This window comes from Meles meles, chromosome 11, assembly GCF_922984935.1.
Source record: "Meles meles chromosome 11, mMelMel3.1 paternal haplotype, whole genome shotgun sequence".
NCBI classification, from domain to species: Eukaryota; Metazoa; Chordata; class Mammalia; order Carnivora; family Mustelidae; genus Meles; species Meles meles.
In genome coordinates this window covers 10,060,106-10,081,905 of record NC_060076.1, presented here as the reverse complement: position 1 = coordinate 10,081,905, position 21,800 = coordinate 10,060,106, and the positions used below count along the sequence as shown (strand labels likewise).

Here is a 21,800-nt window from a genome sequence, read left to right as displayed (position 1 = left end):
TTCTCCCTCTCCCATTCCCCCTGTTTGTGTTCCCTCTCGCTGTGTCTCCCTCTCTCTCAAATAAATAAAAATAAAATCTAAAACAAACAAAAAAAAGATTATACAGGATTTAAAGCCCATGCTCTGAAGCCCATGCTCTAACACACCTACTTATCACTATATCACAATTACAGTTCACTGAAATCAGTTATAATTGTCTATGTGGTTTGTCTACCATACTACAATGCTTACTCTACCCTTTTTTTCTGCAAAAAACTTCTATCTGCTATTTAACAGCTGAGTGGTAGTGTTGCCAGACAAAGTTAGAATAATTTCAGACAAAAGTCAAAAGATCTCATTTATTTAGCCTAGACAACTTTATTTCTCATATGATTTAGATCAAATTTTAAATAACTGCAATTGCTTGAGAATCCCCATTACTATCTTTAAGGATCCCAGACTGGCAATATCTACTGTACAGTACGACCTTTAAATTATCTTGGTGCATCTGTCTCTCTCCCTCTCTCTCTCACATACACACACACACACACACACACACACACACACACACACAAAGAAGTACACAATTTTATATTTTGATCAAACTGTAGGCTAGTCTCATTAAATAAATGTAAAAACCAAAATAATCCTAAAATCTATATAAGACATTAGTGCTTGCTCAAACTATTTGCCTATGACTGGACCCTTCAGGGATTTATCACATTTATGATGCTAGAAGACATTTCTTATCTCACCAATTGACATATAAAACTTCACTTAACAGTGAAAGTGGCAAGTTTCCTTCTATCATGATAGTAGTTCAAGGCTCTCTGAACAACTAAGAATGTATTCTGCCCTTTTTGGTAAGCAGAACAATTCTCTATTCATAAATATTATGATATGGCCTATTATATAAAGCATTTTTAAAATATTTTTTTACTTTTACACTGTGTCAGTATAATCAAACTTTTACTAGCAAAGTTCCCACTCCTGCAAAATGTTTTAAGAACCAATTACAGGGGGGCACCTAGGTGGCTTAGCCATTAAGCATCTGCCTTTGGCTCAGATCATGATCCCAGCATCCTGGGATCGAGCCCGCACAGGGCTCCCTGCTAGGTGGAAGGCCTGCTTCTCCCTCTCCTGCTTCCACTTCCCCTGCTTGTATTCCCTCTCGCTGTCTCTCTTTGCCAAATAAATAAATAAATATCTTAAAAAAAAAAAAATCAATTACAGGGGTGCCTGGGTGGCTCAGTTTCAGTTGGTAAGGCATCTGACTTTGGCTCAGGTAGTGATCCCAGGGTTCTGGGATGGAGCCCCATATCTGGCTCCCCGATCAGCAGGGAATCTGCTTGTCCCTCTCCCCCTGGTCCTCCCCCCATTCATGTTCTAACCTCTAAAATACACAAATAAAATCTTTAAAAAAAAAAAAAAAGAACCAAATACACTGCTACTTTTAAATACCATTAAACATTTGTTCTGATTTCCCATTGGGTTCAAACATCTCTTTGATGTTAAGATTGGTGGGGGGGAGGGGGGACAGATTTGTAACAAACCAAAAACTGACAGTTTGAAAACTGCCACCCTATCTTAAACCTATTCAAGTACATATTTTAAATGCTCAACGAAAAGATGACAAACTTAATTTTTTTTTCTTTTAGTCCATTCCAGGCCTCTCCTCTGCACTTTAATAGTGCCTCTTATTCTGATCTTCAATGTGCACCACCCAAGGCTACCTTTAATGTTTTTAGCAAACAGAATACAATTCTTCCTAATCTCTTTTGAAATCAACAAAAGCTATAAATTTAACTCAATACAGCTTTTTGTAGTTCAGTTGGATTCAAGGTCATCCCGAGCCTTTTAATTACTAACCAGGACTTGAGGAGGTTTGCAATTGGTATAGTTAAGGGAAAGAGCAGCTGGCTTATTCACTTTCTTATTAAAGAGCATTATAAAAACTGTGTCTTGGCAAATTGCAAGTTCTTTGACCACCAGTGGTGAGAACAAAGAAGCAGAGCAAATGATCTTCAAACATTTGTGTTTACCCTCAATCAACATAATTTCACAAATTACTAGAAGACTCTTTAATTTCAGCAAACACAATTTATGCTTTAATTCAAAATTTGTAGATAGCCAGCCTCCAAAAAGGTTACTATTTCCATTCTGAAACAAGCCCTCTTAAAAACTGCCAATGCCTTTCAAATTAGCACAAAATTTACTTAGGTCTTTTTCACCATCAAACCCTATGCAGATCAGGATAAAAGCCACTAAGGAACCCAGGAGGATTATGCTGATTTCTAAAGGAATGCAAGTTTAACTTTTCTTTCCATGTATTTAATTTGTAAGTTTCTGGATCTATTCAAGACGTTGAGGAAGGTGATAGAGTTGTACTGGAATAGAGAGAAAGTTGGCACACATACCCCCCAATCCATCCTTCAGAGATTTTTTGAGCCAACCAGAGAAGGCTCTGAAAGTGTCTTTGCTACCCATTCCCTAATAATCCATAAGAGAAAGAAGGCAGCCTCAGAAGGGTCCCTAAACACTCCTCTGATGAAGCTGGAGATACTGGGATGGAGGTGGAAAGCAATGTGCATGGGAGGCCTGATGCCAGAAATCTATGATTCAGGGGACAAAAGGCATTGGGAATGACTTTATCCTTCTAAAAAATGAGAACAGAACAGCCTATCACAGTGTCTCAGTTCTATCTTGTGCAGCAGGCATTTAAAAAAAAAAAAAAGGTACATTTAATAGACCTAGATGTCAGAGTACAAGATACCTTAGAGAAAAAAAGAAAAAAAAAAAAAAAAAAACCTTAGAGTAAATTAAACTGGTTGCTAAAGAAGATACAATGAGGTAGATACATACTTCTAAAAATCTATCCCCCCAAAATAAGCCCAATTAAAAGAAAGCACAAAATGGTTTGAGCAGTATTGTTATAAAGTGAGAAATGTCGAACAATTAAAAACAACAGGCTGTGATATACTATTAACAGTTTTAATTCTTGTTGAATGAATAAAGTTTATGAGAAAAAAGCTTTAAACAAGAAGTATAAAATGTAATGGCATATACCATATGATTACAACAATAAGCTAAAAACTAGGATTTGAAGAAAGTCTAGAAAAAAAAACAAGAAAATGTTAATAAAGTTACTTGGAGGCAAGATTAATGTATGTAATTTTTCCTCATTTTCTGTATTTTCTACAATGATCACACATTTTTAATTTTAAAAATATTAGATTCCTAGGAAGCTCACATCTACGTATCTACGGGCTATATCAAGCGCACAGTTCAGGGATCACACCACTTAAAATCTAAATGTAAGATACAGCTAAATCCCTCCTGCTTTATTTATATGCAAGCACTTCCAACTGTGTTCCCCAGGATGTGTCCCTTAAATGCTCTAAAGTTGTTTTCCAAATGAAGTACTGGAAACACTGGGTATTCTCCAGCCAGGAGGCCCATCTATGCTCCTTAAACTAGCACTGGAGAATAAATCTACCGTACTTCACACTTTGTATTACCGTATGTGCTCAGTAATTGTTTATTAATGGAACACACTGTATGAAACGCAAACTCACACTGCAACATTTTGAAAAAACTCAAAACAGACAAGAAATTTTATCTTCAAATGTTAAATGCATTTCTTCATCACAGTAGTACTTTCAGTTAGCTCTGGATTCTGGCCAGCCCAACTACCTTTCAGATTTGATCTGTCCGTAAGAGAATATTTTTATGTGTGTGGGAAAGCAATTGTAATTTCCCACATTAGGTGATTGATTAAGTTCTCTCCTCTAAAAGGCTGATTGGCTTCCTGGTGCCAGTAAAATGATTGATGAATATTTCAACTGCTACTCCCTTGCTTACTGCCCCCCCCCATTTTCCCCTCCCCCAAGCACTGCTGCCCCTTTCCTGCTGGGTTCCCTTTTTACAGACCTACAGCATTTAAGGAGGCTTTGCAATTTTCCTTAATGAATCCAAGTTCTCAAATGCAGGGCATTTAATCTTAAAAGGACAGGACACTCATCAATGTTGAATTAGTTTTGCAGATAAAAATCCATTTACAAGGAAAGAGAGAAAAACTGAAATTAACTATAGGTTTGACTCAATGAGTGAAATTGTACTTAAAAAAGAGACAGTGTAGCATGGAGGGGTTATAAATGGGAAGAAAAGTGATCATTTTAAAAAGAAAAAAACTACAACGAATTTCAAGTTTACATTACCAATTGTAGCATTAGAACTTTAATTGTAAACATTTGTATAAAAGTGCACAGAGCAAATGGAATTTGCATGTAGATTATGTGATCCTACAGACTTTAAAGCAGCCAGGTGTTCTAAATTCAAAACAGGTAAACAGAATATGTACGGTAAATACAAACGTTCTTTGAGGGATGACTGAACAGTATCTGAAATCAAAATCCTCCCAGATAATCTGTGCTATATCATAGCTATTTGCTTTAGGCAGGGCTTTTCTAAATTGCAACTTCCTGTTTTACCCAACTCATTCCATCATAAAGCTGGAAAATCCCTTGAAGGATTATCTAATTTACCTCTTTCATTTTATAGGTGACATATAGACATGAGTTTGTAACAAGTTAGAATCAGAACCCAGGCAAAACCCAGGCATCAACTAGTTCCTCGGCATCCTACCTCCCCAAATAATGTGGTTGGCTGGCCTCTTCTCTCAAGTCCTTTCCTATGCAGACCATACTGCTACCATAATTCACCCACACTGCCACATTTTTCTCATTCGTTTTCTGTATTTTATAAGCTTTGGACAAGTGGTTCTTATACTTCCATTTTCAAAGAGTTACATCAACCTTCTTGGATCATCAACTCTTCTTCTCCATATAGCTAGCTTTTGTGTGGCAAAAGTAAAAAAGGTACAAGAGACAAAGCCATCCTTTCCTAAACTGAATTCCCCAATGCAGTCAAACAGCCAGGAGTTTATTGGCCTTCTCATCTTAATCTGGTTTATCTAGTCATTTTAGTTACAAGGAGAGCCACATTTCCAAACAGAAACTACATTCTGGTTTGAAGGCCCTTGATCAAATCTTGGATTTACCTTTTAACACACTGCTTGACATAGATACTGGCCCCAATTTCCCCAAGTGACTAAGAAGCACATCATTCTCTTCCCGTATGTTTTGTAGACTTTCTCTACCAGCAAAGGACTCTACCAGCAAAGGACTCAGATTCAAAGGTCTCTGATAAAATCAAGACTCAAATCCCTGACCTAACTGTTCTTTCATTCATTCAACATTCATAAAACACCAATTCCTTGTGCTCAGTGTTGAGGACACCGATACAAGATATGTTACCCCTGGCTCTGAGTAGCTCAAAACCCCTTCTTTCCTTAGCACTCTTTAGGGCCACCAAGGATTGCCCCTTACTCCACAAAATCGTTTTCTGGTTGGCTTGTCAAAGCGAACATGAGAGAAAGAAAAAAGTGACTTGGAATTCTAAAATTTTATTTATATGACAGAGAACACAAGTAGGCAGAGAGGCAGACAGAGAGAGAGGGGAAAGCAGGCTCCCTGCTGAGCAGAGAGCCGGATGTGGGGCTCGATCCCAAGACCCTGAGATCATGACCTGAGCCAAGGCAGAGGCTTTAACCCACTGAGCCACCCAGGTGCCCCGTGACTTGGAAAAAGTGGATCCTGTGACTACAGGAAGCTGAGTTCTGGGCCTCCTCAACAACTATAAATAGCCTGGATTCACAAGAGTCTGCTTTGGGACATTTTGTTTGGCACTTTACAGACCTTGTCATTAATCCTTAATAACCAGGAGGTGGGGAGGAAAATCTAGGAAACAATTTTTCACAATGTTACTAAGTACAAAATTTGGGGCTTAACCTCTATGGGCTTCAGTTTTCGCACTTGCAAAATGGAGAGGATAAGAGCACCTAATTCATAGAGTTATGAGGATAAACTGAGTTAATATATGTAAGGTGCTTAGGGTATTATATAAATGTTAGGGCGCCTGGGTGGCTCGGTTGGTTAAGCAACTGCCTTTGGCTCGGGTGGTGATCCTGGAGTCCCAGGATGGAGTCCCACATTGGGCTCCCTGCTCAGCGGGGAGTCTGCTTCTCCCTCTGACCTCTCCCCTCTCATACTCTCTCAAATAAATAAAATCTTTTAAAAAGGATACTATATAAATGTTAACTGCTATAATTATTAAATAAGAACACCAAAGTTCAGAGAAGTCAAGTGGCAAAGTCATGTAGCTGTGATCTTTGTTCTGCCACACTCCGGAGTCCATGCTCTTTTCCTCTCAACACCATCTAACCAAAATCCTTTCTCCCTGACAAAAACTACTGCTACTTCCAAAAAAACAAAGCCATCTAAATAGATATCAGTGGGGGGTTTCCCCCAGGTGGTTTATTATCCTGCTAAAAAGGGATTTGGGAGGAAGAAGGATTGTAAGGCTAGAGAGGAAGTCTCTTGACAGGTTAGATTTCAAGAGTAAGAATATGGAAGAAAAAATAATCTGGCTAGGTTATTAATTTTAGTAATTAAAACAATTTAAACCAATTCATGAAGCATGAATTTAAGAATTTCATCTGAAATTTGAAATTAAGTATTAAAATGAAAAAGGAAACACTTGTATCTTTCGACTAAGCTGCAACCCTGAGGGAATACAAAAATGCTTTAAAAGGTTCATTACATGAAACTCCAAGAACAAGGTAATTACAGAGCTCTCAAGGAAGGAAGTCCAAACATCTCACTGATCTTTCATCACCCACCAAGCTTCATCTTAAGTTCTGATCCAGTAACTCCTTATTGTTATTCACATTGTCATGTGACATTTCTTCCGCTAGCAAGCTCACTACAGAATGAGTTCTATCTAGCAACTACCCTTAGGAGTAAATCCCTAACTTTTTAACAACACAGTAATTGACTTACACTAAAACGTTACTCACACTAGGAAAGGGTATTCTTAGACCAGAAGAGGAGATACTTCTTCTATACAGGCTTTATTACCACTTCCCTCAGTGAAAATCACGTTAAAAGGCAAACCAATCTACAAAATGACATTGCCAAAATCACAACTTTAAAAGACTTAATGAAAGCCAAACTTGTCTGAAAGCAAACAAGCAAGCTATTCTTGGAAGTTTTAAAAAGCAAGATAGGATCTTTTTAAATCCCACATAAATATCCCACTTTTTTACAGGAATGATTCTTATTATTTGTGTGTCACAGATTTATTTCCACAATTATAAACCTCCCCTTAGTGAGGAAACAGGTTCTGTTGGAAAATTTCTACCACAAGATAATTAACAGTTAAGCAACAGGTTTCATGTAACAGGTAACAAAAGCCTTATCAGAGAACTCAGTGAGGGTGAACTATGACACACTTCATTTAGTCTCAAGCAAAGAAAACTTAAAATATGAACTCTTTCATTTTTTTCCCCTCTCTGCAGTCCCTTTACAGAGGAGAAAAAAAAAAAAAAGGCAATAAAAGGACAACCCAAAGTAACAAAGTACTAACAATGGTATCTTGTGAGGTCACCATTTTCTTACACCTTAGATTCATTCATTTATAACAGGGTTCTCACATAATTTTGGTCTGAGTGATTAGAACCCCTTTTACATTCTTCAAAATCATTGAGGACTTCAAAGAGCTAATGTTTATGTGGGTTATAACTATCCATCATTTATCATGCTAGAAAACTTGAGAAATTTTAAAACTATCTACTCATTTAAAAGTAACAAACCCGGGGCGCCTGGGTGGCTCAGTGGGTTAAAGCCTCTGCCTTCAGCTCGGGTCATGATCCCAGGGTCCTGGGATCCAGCCCCACATTGGGCTCTCTGCTCAGCGGGGAGCCTGCTTCCTCCTCTCTCTCTGCCTGCCTTTCTGCCTACTTGTGATCTCTGTCTGTCAAATAGATAAATAAAATCTTTAAAAAAGAAAAAAAAAGTAACAAACCCATTACATTAAATAACATTTTTATGAAAAATAACTATTTTACAACAAAAAACTGGTGAGAAGAATGGCATTGTTTTGTATTTTTGGTAATCTCTTTAACATCTGGCTTAATTCTGGCAGCTAGATTCTTCTATATGCATCTGCATCCAGTATGTTGTGATAAAATGTTTTGGTTGTCGTCGTACAGGCAGAAAATATGGCCTGAGATTTATTACTGGAAAAGGAAGAAGTATTTGCTTACTAAAATAGTGGGCACCTGGGTGGCTCAGTGCGTTAAAGCCTCTGCTTTAGACTCAGGTCTCAAGCCCCACATCGGGCTCTCTGCTCAGTGGGGAGCCTGCTTCCTCCTCTCTGCCTGCCTCTCTGACTACTTGTGATCTCTATCAATAAGTATTTTTTGAAAAATAAAATAATTGTAGATATTTTTCTTTGATAATCCACCAAAACTCAGTTAAATGTTTTGGAAGTAATTTCTTAAAGGTTAGTTCAGTGTGAGGGGTGCCTGGGTGGCACAGTCGGCTAAGAATCAACTCTTGGTTTTGGCTCAGATGTGATCTTAGAATCATTAGATGGGGCCCTACATCTGGCTCTGCATGGAGGCTGCTTAAGACATTCTCTCCCTTGGGCACCTGGGTGGCTCAGTCAGTTAAGTACCTGCCTTCAGGTCAGGTCATGATCCCAGCCAGGATTCTGGGATCAAGTTCTGCATGAAGTCCTGCATTGCATCAGAGCAAGGAGCCTGCTTCTCCCTCTGCCTCTCTCTCTCATGAATAAATAAAATCTTTAAAAATTTTTAGAAAGGGGGGGGTGCACCTGGGTGGCTCAGCCGTTAAGTGTCTGCCTTGGGCTCAGGTCATGATCCCAGGGTCCTGGGATCAAGCCCTGCATCAGGCTCCCTGCTCTGCAGGAAGTCTGCTTCTCCCTCTCCCACTCCCCCTGCTTGAGGTCCCTCTCTCACTGTCTCTCTGTCAAATAAATAAAATCTTAAAAAAAAAAAAACTTTTAAAGGCACTCTCTCCCTCTCCCTCTGCCCCTTCCTTACCCCCATCCTTACACTCTTGCTAAAATAAATAAATCTTCCCCAAAAAAAGGTTAGTTCAGTGTGAAATATAAAACTGTATCAATGAACTCTGTGTATTCTGTCACTTAAAATCCACTGGTCTATCGACCTTTGAACAGATCTTTTATTCATACAGGATTCTGTACACACCAGTGACTTATAAAATATTCCTTCACTGAAATATGAAAATGAAAAACCAAATTTGTTAATAGTGATACTTTTCTTCTTCAGAAAAGGCCTTAGGGGCACCTGGGTGGCTCAGTGGGTTAAAACCTCTGCCTTCCACTCAAGGTCATGATCCCAGGGTCCTGGGATTGAGCCCTACATGGGGCTCTCTGCTCAGCAGGAAGCCTGCTCCCCTAGCCTCACCTGCCTCTCTGACTCATCTCTGTCTCTCAAATAAATATATAAAATCTTAAAAAAAAAAAGAAAAGAAAAGAAAAGGCCTTAAATACTGGGTAGCTGTCAAGCTCAAAGTGGCAGGCACAAGTTTTCCAAAATTCCAAATGCCATCTGAAAGCTCAGATTTTACCCACTAGCAACAAATATTGTCAGTTTTCCTTGATGTAACAAGTTCACTGTTCGTTTTCCAAAAGAATGGACTGCCAAATACGTAAGTCCAAATAAACCATAGTCTGTCAACTGTTCTTTCAAGTGAAAACAGTGTTCCACACACAAAAAAGCAGCTACTGGTTCAGCTTACAACATAACTGCACGAGCACTTTTCCTTAAAACAAGTACTCTGTTTTGGTATGCAGCAGAAATGCTTTGTGTGTACTTGCCTACTTGCCATTTCCTCAAATGGAATATCAAAAACATGTGTACTGAGGGTCAAGATTTAATAACATTAATCATTTTTACCCCTTCATCAAAGTCAGACTTAGGTGAAATGCCTTTTTTAAAAAAATACAAGGGCATGGGGCACCTGCGTTTATCAGATGATTAATCATCTGCCTTCAGCTTGGGTCCTGATCCAGGGATGGAGCCCCTCATCAGGCTCCCTTCTCAGTGGGGAGCCTGTATCTCCCTCTCTCTCCGTCACTCCCCCTGCTTGTGCTCTCACTCCCTCTGCCAAATAAATAATAAAATCTTTAACAAATAAAAAAACACAAGTGCAGGGAGGTGACAAATACAATGACTACTAGTACAGTTTGGTGCCTTGATTTCTTCTAAGGTGAAAAAAGTTTTCAACGACCGTTGTTTTGCAACATCAGTACAAATGTCAACAAGGTGAAAAAGGCAGATAATGCCAATATTACAATAAAAGTAGCTCTGATCTCAAGAACCTCCTGAAAGTGTCTCAGGGACTCTCCCAGAAGTCCTTGAAATACCCTTTGAGAACCACTGGTTTAGATAATATAGATAGATAATAACGGAGTTAAGGACTCAATGAATGGGAAGAAATTATATCTAAAACAATCCAGTAACCAACGATCAACAAATGATGAATGACAGAAAATAATACAATGGAACTGAGTACTGTCATTACTCTTTTATAAAATTTTAAAAGGCAAGAGATGAGGAAGCAGGATAAAAAATGTGTAAGAGGGGCACCTGGGTGGCTCAGTGGGTTAAGCCGCTGCCTTTGGCTCAGGTCATGATCTCAGGGTCCTGGGATCGAGTCCCGCATCAGGCTCTCCGCTCAGCGGGGAGCCTGCTTCCCTCTCTCTCTGCCTGCCTCTCTGTCTACTTGTGATCTCTCTCTGTCAAATAAATAAATAAAATCTTAAAAAAAAAAAAAAATGTGTAAGACTGGGGCGCCTGGATGGCTCAGTGGGTTAAGGCCTCTGCCTTCGGCTCAGGTCATGATTCCAGGGTCCTGGGATCGAGCCCCACACTGGCCTCTCTGCTCAGTGGGGAGCCTGCTTTTTCCTCTCTCTCTCTCTGCCTGCCTCTCTGCCTACTTGTGATCTCTGTCAAATAAATAAATAAAATCTTTAAAAAAAAATGTCTAAGACTTCATAAAATTGTCTTTTTTTTCTGAGAAAAACTAAATTGAATTAAATTAGAGTTAACTGTGATACAAAGAACACTGCATTTGAGCTATAAGAAGTTAACAAAAATGGGTAACGAGACTTAATTTTTAATGCTTCCAAAATGACACAGCTTCAAGATTGAAATGAATGCAAGAGTTACATAAAATTAATTATTTTAATGAAAACTAAATATAGGATAAGGCAGTTCCCTTCAATGAAATCAGCCTGTCCTTCATTTTGGCACAGATTTGTTACTGAAATGCTTCCCGAGTCTTAAATTATATGATTATACTTCTATTTCCTTTGGATTCAAAGGAAAGATCACAGTAGTTTTAAAAATTTGGTTGATCAAGTATGTCCTTTTTCAAGCAGTGTTTTAAAGGAGAAAATTAACAATACAGGAATCTTGACGCTATAGTGACTGACTAGAAGAGCAAGCAGAACCCACCCACTCATAGACCTCCGAAATGCTTTTATAGACAGATCTAAAATTCCATGAAACTATGAAATGTATTAAGTTGCAAAGAAAGGCTGAGAAGGCTAGTTACTTCTCCCACATAAGGAATTCAGTTGTGCACTTCTCTCAAAATTATGATTCTGGAGTACTTTTTAAATGAATTATGAATTGTTTCCAATGCAAACAGTTGTTCAAGCAAATATCTATGGTTAATATATCTTTTGCTAATACCATAGCCACAGTTCCAATGTGTTTATTTCTCAAACAATGCCCTCAATCATTATTATTAATAACTTGTTCTTATAATTTACCCCTTCAACAAAGTCACTATTCTGGTTCCAACCACTCACAGAGTGTATCTTCAAATCAAATGCTCGGATTTGTTTCCGGAATACATTACATGTTGCTGCCTAGGGAACTGGGTTTTGGAAACATTACACTTGCCAGCTGACTTATCAACAGTGCGCACAGAATTGACACCAACTTAAAAGCAAGAATCCCCCCAGAAAATAGAAAAATATGCTACTACTGCCATCTGTGGTTTATGCTTGAATAGCTTCTCTGATATAAACAACTGAAGGGTGTACAGTTTGCAATTAAGATCCAAAGACCTCATTATTTGAATATATTTTAAATTAACTCTTAATATAACAAACTGTAGAGTTTAGTATATGACATAAGAATTTTTGATTCTCTATTTGAACTTATTATATAATAGTGATAGAAAAACCACAAACTACCTTGAATGAAAATTTTTCCCCTGTATAAAGGCTCATTTTCCCCAATACCCATTCATTTCTAAAGGAACTCAAACACTTAAATGTCTCCTGTGAATTTATAATTAGAAGAATTTCTTTTGAAATAGTGACTGTCAGTATTAAAACAGCCCCAAAATTCTTGAAGAAATGTACTTTTAAGGAATTTTCTACTGAGACATGAGAATGTGCTCCATCCAAGACAAATTTTGAAGGTCCAATTATCCCCATAATTTTTTCAAAAACAAAAATTCAAAAATCGAAGTGAAGCCTCAAAGTAGGCTAAGTTCAGAACATATTTTCTCTCAGTTTGCGTTCTCAAATGACAACCACTGTAGCTGAGGGATCAAAAGATTTGGTGCAGCTGGGGGTGGGGAAAAAAGCAATTCAGCTCCCCAGCAGCCAGCTGAGGAAATCCAGGTTAGCTCCCCAACTAAATCACTGTTAATTAGAATTACCGGGTTACATAGTGAAGTCTTATTTAAATAATCATAACTAGCAAAAACTGTTTTCTTGAGAAGGTGTTCTACACAGACTGCTATTTAATAGCAGGTTAGTAAGGGAAGGACGAAATAAAGTCGGAAATATCTTACAAAGTTCTCTCTTTTACAGTTAGTTCTAAACCACACTGAAAAGCAGGTAAGACATCTCACAATGGTCTCCTCCTAATTTTCCATTATCTGTAGTCTGACAGCCTTATCTTTTTCCGCAAAGAAAAGCCATGTTGGAAAACAATAAATACTGGGCTTGATTCTGGTAGTACTGTATGTCTGGAGGGGTTTTTTGTTTTTGCGGGGGGGTGGGTTTTTTTCTTTTTAGGCTAAACTCAGAGAATCTGAAACTTTGGCTCTAACAGGACTCAGCACCGAAAATCAATTACCTGCTCAGGACTTCTTGCCGACTTTCAATAATTCTGGTATTTCTGATCTCTAGTTATCAACCAAAAGCATCCATAGACTCTTAAGAAATTACCTGAGCCAGGGAAAAAGCTGGCCTTAAAAATGCCAGTTTGAATCAAAAAAAGAATACAAAAGTTTGAAACAAAAAACACTCTCTTTTACAATGTCTTGGTTTTGGAAATACTTTCAAAGCACTGCAAAGAATTAAGTATTTGCATGGGATTCAGTAGCTACCTTCTGTTAAAATTGTTTCAAGGACAATTTGGTTTTTTGCAGGAATGCAAATTTTATCTTTTGTTTCAGAACTTTAAATTTTTTTGACTGTGACCCATTTTCACATATAAGGTGATTGGTTCACACAAAATAAGGCATTTTTATTGACCTAGTTTAAAAGAATAGATATGACCAAGAAAGTAGAATTTACTCTTAAAAGGCATCTTCTTGAATTTAGCCTTCAACCTATATGGAAACAAATACTTAAACAGAAAGTGCCCTTTACCTTGGCTAGAACACAAAGGTAAATATAAGAACTAAAAATTATGACAAAGCCCCGAAGAGATCTAAGTGAGCTTGTTGAAAACTAAGTCTCTTGGCTTTTGAAATTCTGAAGCCAGAGGTTGTGATCTGAACACAATTCATCAACGGACCAACTTACTCAACACAAACCAAAAAATTATCTATCTAGTTATAAAAAGTTTAAGTGATGGTGTCTCAATTACAAGATGAAACACACTAACGCAGCCCAGGCCCCCAAACATACAAACATTCATTAGCAATTTAAGGCAACTTGCACAACAAGCACTACAAGTGGCATAAAAAACTTCTTAATCAATATCATACTAGCAGTTGGCATTTCTAAACCCTATTCTCCACTAACCTAAAATTAGGTACTTTAATCTAGGGCTTGTTTTTTACCTTTGCCCCACAGGAAAAGGGGGAAAAAAAGAAAAACCAAGAAGTTATGAATAAAATACGGAAATGCACGATTTGGCCATAGTTTAGTAAATCTACCAGTTTTTTTTTCCCCATTAGCTCTCCCTCCTCCTCCCCATCTAACTTTCTTTCACGTGCCAATGCACACACACCACACACTTTTTCCTATGTAATTCAGAATAATTTATAGATTATGAAGCATTTTATGATCATATTTTCATTACAAGAAACAGAAATGCTAACAAAGATTTTGATGGTAAACATGAGATCAGAAACGTGGTCATCTCACACCTCAGCTGCTCAAAAATCAGCAGTGAACCTGTTTATTCTTTGTAGCCTTTCAGTGTTCTTTGGAGGTCAAAGAATTTACTAAAAAATTCCCGTGTGCCCTTTGTATAAAACAATATCACAGTATGCCTTTTTTTTTTTCCCAATGAAAGTAGAAAACTCTGAGTTAACTCAGAATTAACTTTTAAAGTCACAGAACTGACTGAAATGTTAAATTGTCATGGAAAATATCTGATATTTTTCAGATATTTTCAGATTTGCATGACACGCTCAAAGAAGAAAAAGGCGTCAAATTATTAGCGAATTTCTCATTTCCTCCAAAGTATAGTTACACAAAACATGCTTTTAATTACTGGTAATGACTTATAACCCTCCTTTTACTTAAAATATCAAAAAGACTACATCATTCTGTTAAAATACAACAAACTTAAGAGTCAAGCATATACTTCCTCAAATCATCCTCCTTTGAAACCCCAAAAAGAGAGCAGTCTTCTATTATGACTGAATAAGTTCATGTTTGTTACGAAATCCTAGAGCAACAACTGAAAATACCTAGCGCAACCACTACATGAAATTCCTGAAAGGGTGATGGTGCATCAAAAGGCTAGCAACTCTGTTCTGATAGAATAATAAAAAACATCTAAAAGACTGTAAATTCAGCATTAATGACATTTCCGGCAGGAAAACATTTCTAAAATTCCACCTCCAGTTTATTTCTTCATGATACAAACCGAAAGACCTCCTATCTAGATAGCTATCCACTGCAAATATTTCATACAAAATGGAAATCAGTCATTAGGATAAAAAGCCAAGAGAATTCATTTACTCTGCTTAGAACTTAAGCAGTTTCATTTACTTTTGGAGAAAAATATTAGTAAGTATAAAAGCGGGGAAAAAAGTCCCCACCATTTCAAAAGTAAATTTTTTTTTTCTATTCTGGTAATTCTACTGTATGCATGTCAAATTACAAGAGAAAATGAACATAAATTGTAAAACACTACAAAATGCTCATTATTACACTGAAAAATAAAACATCCCACAACAGTCTAATGTTTCGTGTATTTTCTTTTAAGCCCTATCAAACTGCTCAAAGTCCCATTGTGTCTTCAACAAAAAGGAAATATTTGTAGCACTAAAATGGACTGATGTAAAATATTAAAGCCAGCCTGGTCTAAATGGAATGTTCAATAACATTCTTTTAAATGGTTCTGACCAATTGAGGAAATGAGACTATGAATGGGAAATTTGATTAAGAGTTAAAATTACCACTGAGTTCTTTAAAATGTACTAATGAATAATTAATAGCAAATGCAGTTCCTAGGCTTCCCTTAAAACATTCTCAAGTAGAACTGAAAGTAATATCTGCACTAAAATCGATCATCTACATGTTATGCACAGGTGGGTACAGGAAGTACACACACATAGAAAGACATTATGAGAATATATGCCCTTACTATGGGCTATAAGATAGATGTAAATTGGGTAAAAAAAAAAAAAAATCAGCATAGTAAATTTTAGATCAGGATTTACAACGTTCATACATCAATATAAAAAGAAATCTCTGCTTAAAAAGCTTAAAAAGTCAAAAGCCTTAAAGAAATCCTTTGTTCTTAGGATACTGTCTTCTACCCTCGATGGATTCCAGCCTCCTCCTTTGTGACACGGGATTTTATTGATCTCAAACATGTTCACATTCAGAAATTATTCTCCAAAGACATCCCAGGGGACTGCCAGCCACCTAGATACCACACATCACATACATCTTAAAAAAGGACAAGGGCTTTTAAAACATACCACTATTTGGTCAGCAACATCAAGTGAAATTAACCAGGCTCTCTGCTAAACCGACTTTTCCCTTAACTGGTAAAAATACCAGATCTACTGAATTGGCAGTAAATGTCTGATGAGTTTGTAAGTATACGAAGGCGCAGATTAACCCCCAAATCTCTCTCCTTCCGTAGCTCCTCATTCATTCCACAACTGAGCGCCTAAATGACCTATTTTCAGGTTATTTACACCTGCCCGGTCACTGTCCTGATTGAGAAACTTCTTGCTGAAGCAATTAATTTTTAGTGCCTCCTAACTGTCCCGGGTGTTTGCATTCAATTTGAAATCTGTTACTTGTTAGACACTGTTCGGTCCTAGATCTTTCAGAGAATTGCGAGTTTATGGCGCAGAGAGGGGAGGAGGCGCGGATCTCCGAGAGCCTGCCCTTTATTCGGAAATGAGGAGATGTGAAAGGTGGAAGGCAGGGCAAATAAATAAATAAATCGGGTTTGCAGCCGGAGCGTTTGCCGGCCAGTACGAGCACCCTTTGTAATGCAGGCCTCCCGGGGCTATCGCCTGCGCTAATTGCTCCAGGGCGCTTTCCAAGTTCAAAAGTTCACCTTTTACGACCTCACAAAAGCTCCTTACACGTTACCAATAAAAACATTCCGCAGCAAACACCGAGGGGGGAAAATATCAAACAGATACAAATAAAACACCCCGCAGAGGAAGGGAGTTGGGGGCGGGGGGGGGGGAGAGGCAGGTCGTCCCGGAGGAACCCAAGGACTTGGCCCGGACGTGGGGGCAGGGGGAGAGCCGGAGGAAGGGCCGGGCCAGGTGAGGAATTTTCCGCGCCGGGGTCCGGGACCGCGAAAGGGAAGGGGAGAGCTGAGCATGGGAAGGCGCGGACCCGGACGGGCCGCTGGGAGGGAGGGAAGAGGCAGGTGTCCCGAGCCCCCGGTCGGGCCAGGGAGCTGAGCCTGCAGAGAAGGGGGCTGAGTACGGGCGGAGACAGGAGCAGAGGAATGGGGTGTGGAGCAGGCACCGAAAGATCCGAAAAGGAAGCGCTGAGCCGGGAGCTAACGAAATGGGGGTCGGGGCAGAGGTGGAGGCTCGCGGTGCATACAGGGGTGGCAAGAGAAGCGCGGGACTGCAGAGTAGGAAAGCGGCTCCAGAAAGGTGAGGGCAGAGAACGACTAGGACAAGGGTGTGGCGTTCGCAGAGGGAGGGGGCACCCGCGTGGGAGGGAGCCGAGGGGACTGGGGGAGGGGAGAGGAGGGCGCTGAAGGGACCCTCCGAGGGGAAAAAGGGGAAGCTCTGAGCACAGGGGACCCGAGGGGGAGGGAAACCCCCCACTGACGGGACGCGAGGTGGGGGGGGCCTCCGAGGGTCCGCACTGAAGGGACCCAGGGGATGGGGAGGGCTCAGCGCTGAGGGGACCTGGGGGGAGGGAGGAGGATTCGCGCACAGGGGACGGGGGGAGGGGAGGCCTGTGCTGAAGGGACAGGGGGGAGGGGGAAACGAAGGTCCGGGTTGAAGGAACCGGGCAGGGGGAGGGTCCGCACTAAGGGGAACCGGGAAGGAGGGGGAGGGTCCACACTCAGGAGCACGGGGGAGGTGAGGGAGGGTCCGCGCTAAGGGGAGCGGGGTGAAGGTCCACGCTGAGAGGACCCAGAGCCGCTGCGGCTTTCCAGAGAGTCCGCTGAGAGGAAAAGAACCCCGGGGGCAAGGGAAAGGCGGTCGGTTCTTCCTGGGCCCGGGCTCCGCGCGCCCCTCACCCACCGTTGCGCGGCGGCGGAGGGAGCGCGGCGGGCGGCTCTAGGAACCCCGCCGAGCCCCCGCCGCCTCCCCCTCCGCTAGGCGGCCGTTCGTCCCGCTCCATGCGGTGGTGCTCAGGGCCCGCGCTCGGTTCGCTGCTCCGCCATGACCGGCGCCCTCGTCCTCGTCGTCGTCGTCCGCCGGGGGGAGGGGGCTGTCAGGGGCCGGCGGAATCCCGGCCGCGGCGCTCTCTGGGCCCCGAGCCGCCCGGCTCCGCGCCCCTCCGCGCCGCGCCCCCTCAGCACTGGCCAGCTCCCTCCCCCGACGTCACGCGCCGCTGCCACGCACGGGCCCGAGGGGCACTCTGGGAATTGAAGTCCGCCGGGCGAGGCCGACCACGCGGGACCCCACTAATTGAGGGGGTGGGAAGAAGGATAAGCAGCCCTGAGAAGTGATGGCCAAGGGCTGTCAGTGTCACCAACCGAGATAAGAACTTCTGATAAAAATTTAACAAAGATTACTTCAGGGCCTTCTCTTTATTTAATTTTTCCAAGATCAAAGTACCCTGCGACTCCCCGTATCCCCCCTCATAGACAATGAGTCTTTCCTAGGGGCGGATCGGGAAGGAGCTGGGTGAGCACGTGCAATCAAGCCCAGCCCTGTGGGCGGGGCTTAAAGAGGGCGGAGCTTTGAGGTATTCACGAGGGACTTCCTCCGCGGCTTCTAGACAAATTGGACCGGAGATTAAAGGGCCGGAGTTTAACTCCAGGTGACTACGTTCGTATGCAAATGGAATCTATAAAAGTCGGCTTTCCGGGGTACTCTTAAAAGCCTTTTACCTCCGGGTGGGCGGGAAAGACAACGGTTTCTCTTCCTCCTCTTTCATTTTCCCCCTGCCCAACAGAATGGAAAATAAAGCTCCAGGCCATTGATGCCATTAAAAGAAACTCTCAGGCTCTTGACTCCTGGTGTCTTGAAGCCCCCCTCTTGAGAAACTCTTTACCCAGCCTTGTTCGCCCTCCATTCTCCTTGGTTATCTTATCTGTAAAATGGGGTCAGAATAGGGACAAAGTCCAATCGAAGGATCGCAAACCCCACCCTATCCCCCCCGCCCGCCGCCTCAGTTTCCCAGAGCAAAATGCCGGCTTTTGCGGTCTCCCCTGCTCCCAACCGAGCCTGACTTATGCAGCCACCAGGTGGCGCGCGGCCACCGGCCTCTGGGCCTGCCGGGGCATCTGCCTTGGGCGACCCTCTCAGGGAAGGACTTATTTATTTATCCTTGCTGCCACCCCAGGTCTAACTAAGCCCTACCTGACCTGCTTGAAGATAAAGAACATGAACTCTTGCTTTGCCCGCCTCTCCCCTGCCGGGTCATGCCACAGCTTCCTCATGGCTGCCCCTTCCTCACCACCCCTGAATCCCACCCTACCAATCCAATGGCTCATCTCTCATTCCCTGCTTAAATTTTTAAAAAATCTTTATCCTGGCATTCACACCTCTGCCTGGTCTGAGCCCTGCCCACATTTCTCATCACACCCCCTTCCTCCCCTGCTGCACAGGACGTTTTGCAACGCTTCCTTGCACTTTGAAGGTGTTACTTCATTGGTCAACCTGTATTGTATCTTTAATCAGAAAAGTGCTGACCACTTTTCTGAGAGATTTACATGAACCCTATCTTGTCTAACCCTTGCACCTGCTCTATGAGGTAGTTCCAATATTGTCTCTCTGACACACTGATGAAGTGACCCAGCAGTAACGGGGATTCCAAACCTAGTGCATCAGACATCAGAGCCTGAACCTTGGCTCCTTCAAGCTAGAGCTCTGGCTGGCTTCATCTAACCCACTCCCAAACTCCTATTCATCTTTCAAGATCCTGTTCAAATATATCCTCAGGGACATGTTTTTAAATACTTCCCACAAGGGACATCTAGATCCCCTCTGTGATCCCTTACTGCCCTATTGAGCTAATTGCTTCCCTACTACCATTCCTCACCCTACTACCATTTCCCCCTGAGGGGGGGAAAAAGCCTTAAGTGTGGTGTGAGGGGGAAGGGGTGGACATATCTAAGTTAACCCTCAAAAATAGGCCAAAAAGCTCACCAAATACTCAGCCCTTCGAAGCAACTCATCCTCCTCCTTCAGACTCCAGCTTCGTTGCCGCTTTCTCCTAAAAGCTTTTCTAGATCTGACTAGTCAAATCCCTTTCTTCACTCCCTCCTCATTCTAACCCCAGCTGCTGAGCACAGAGCCTGAACATAAGAGACACTCAAGAAATAATTACTAAGTGGGTGAAAGGATGAATAAAACAGATCAGACTTTTCTACTAAATAACTGTGACCTTGGGCATGTTACTTCTGAGCCTCAAAGTCCTGGTTTATAAGGCCAGGGAGAGAAAATAATGATAGTCTCTTCTTCACGCGATTGTTATGAGAATTAACATGATGCGTGCAAAGCAGGTAATATAAGGTCTGGCCTAATAAATGGGACCTGTTACGTTAAAGAGGATCCTAATTCCCATTCACCCCTTCTCTGAAAACGCCCCTTGGGAAAAGTCAACTATGTTGAGACTGAGAAAGGTGAGGGAAATGACAATGTGCTAAGACCTCAGCCACTGTCCTAAACATACAGAGTCCTATAAGGTAGGCAGCCACCATGTGGCCGGCACCTACAATGAAATCTTTTCCCTGCTGTGTTCCCTACCCCCTTAACAATCCTGAGAAGTCAGTACTTTACCTCAATTTATGAATGAGGAAACAGGCTCCGAAGGACAGATGGAAAAGACTCCCATCATCTGCAGAAGTCCTAACAGAAGAGCTGAGAAAGAAAGTATGGAAGGATATGGAGAGATCTTCAGGGAAGTTGTCCTGAGGCCAGAGGCAGACAGAGGAACAGGACAAAACAGGGAGACACTTAAGAACAAAGCAGGTTTAAAAAAAAAAAAAGAACAAAGCAGGTTTGAGCCCATCATGGGTGATGCAGTCAGACACTAATCAGATCAAATAACCATACAAACCCACAAGTGCACAGAAGTTCTACAACTAACGACACACCTAGAAGTTCCTGGTGCTGTGGGAATGTGTGACGGGGTTCATTTCGGTCGGGGGTGAGGATCAGGGAGGCTTTCTGGGATAAGGAACATTGAAATAAGATGGAAAGAATGAGTAGGAGTAAGTGAGATTGAGCAGAGAGACAGTTTCAGGAGGAAGGAACAGCGTATGCAAAGGTCCCAAGGCCAAGTGGGAACTGAGAGAATCCATTGTGACTGGAGCCTGCTGAGGGAAAAAGGGGTAGGAGAGAATGGTGAAAAGAAGGAAAGCAGAGACCATGGGGCCCTCTTGTGGAGCAGCCAGCAGAGGGCAGAGTTTGGGGCGACAGTGGACCTTTTCTTCCAAAGCTAGCCGGAGAGCCAGAGCCAGGCTGGGAAAGAGAACCCCTGTGTTTTCAGTACATTTGGTCTATTATTTGAATAGCTAAGACGCTTTACAAAATTCCCAGATGCAAAAAAAAGTATTCAACGAAAAGCAAACCTTTCTCCTTACTCGGATTCCCAAAAACTGGTTTCCCTCCTGAGCGATAACCATCATACTGGTTTATAGTGTGTCCATTCACAGATAATCTGTGCACATAATACCACACACCAGGGGCACCTGGGTGGCTAAGTCAGTTAAGCTTCTGCCTTCGGCTCAAGTCAGGATCCCAGGATCCTGGGATCGAACCCCTGTATCAGCGGGGGTCTGCTTCTCCCTCTTCCCCACCCCCCTGTCTCAAATAAAATCTTTTAAAAAACAAAACAAAACACAAAAAGCAGCATATTCATGTTTTATACTAATCCAGCCCTGGTTTTGACACATCCCCTGATCTCTAGTCTTGAAAGAAGCTAATCTGTACTGAACACCGGCTGCACGTGACTTGTCACAGCTCAGAGTCCAAGAGCACCAGACCTTGTGTTAATCCAGTAGTTCTCAAATTATAAATCCTCTGGAGGACTTATAAAAACAGATTGCC

General features: G+C 41.6%; 2 protein-coding genes across 5 annotated transcripts in view; one reads left to right on the top strand and one right to left on the bottom strand.

The window, feature by feature from the left end:
• Positions 1-18,128, bottom strand: part of NR6A1 (nuclear receptor subfamily 6 group A member 1) — a 230,471-nt gene extending 212,343 nt beyond the window's left edge. For 2 of the 4 annotated variants that reach the window (XM_046021987.1, XM_046021988.1), the window contains exon 1: positions 17,820-18,126. In XM_046021987.1, the coding sequence (XP_045877943.1) occupies positions 17,820-17,919 (100 nt within the window). In that variant the 5' untranslated portion in view covers positions 17,920-18,126. Of the gene's footprint in view, positions 1-17,819 lie in introns of all 4 variants that reach the window. The other 2 variants (XM_046021989.1, XM_046021986.1) reach the window with 2 other exon arrangements.
• Positions 16,775-21,800, top strand: part of OLFML2A (olfactomedin like 2A) — a 35,784-nt gene continuing 30,758 nt past the window's right edge. The window contains exon 1 of the mRNA XM_046021984.1: positions 16,775-16,874. The gene's annotated coding sequence lies outside the window, so the exon portion shown is untranslated. The remainder of the gene's footprint in view (positions 16,875-21,800) is intronic.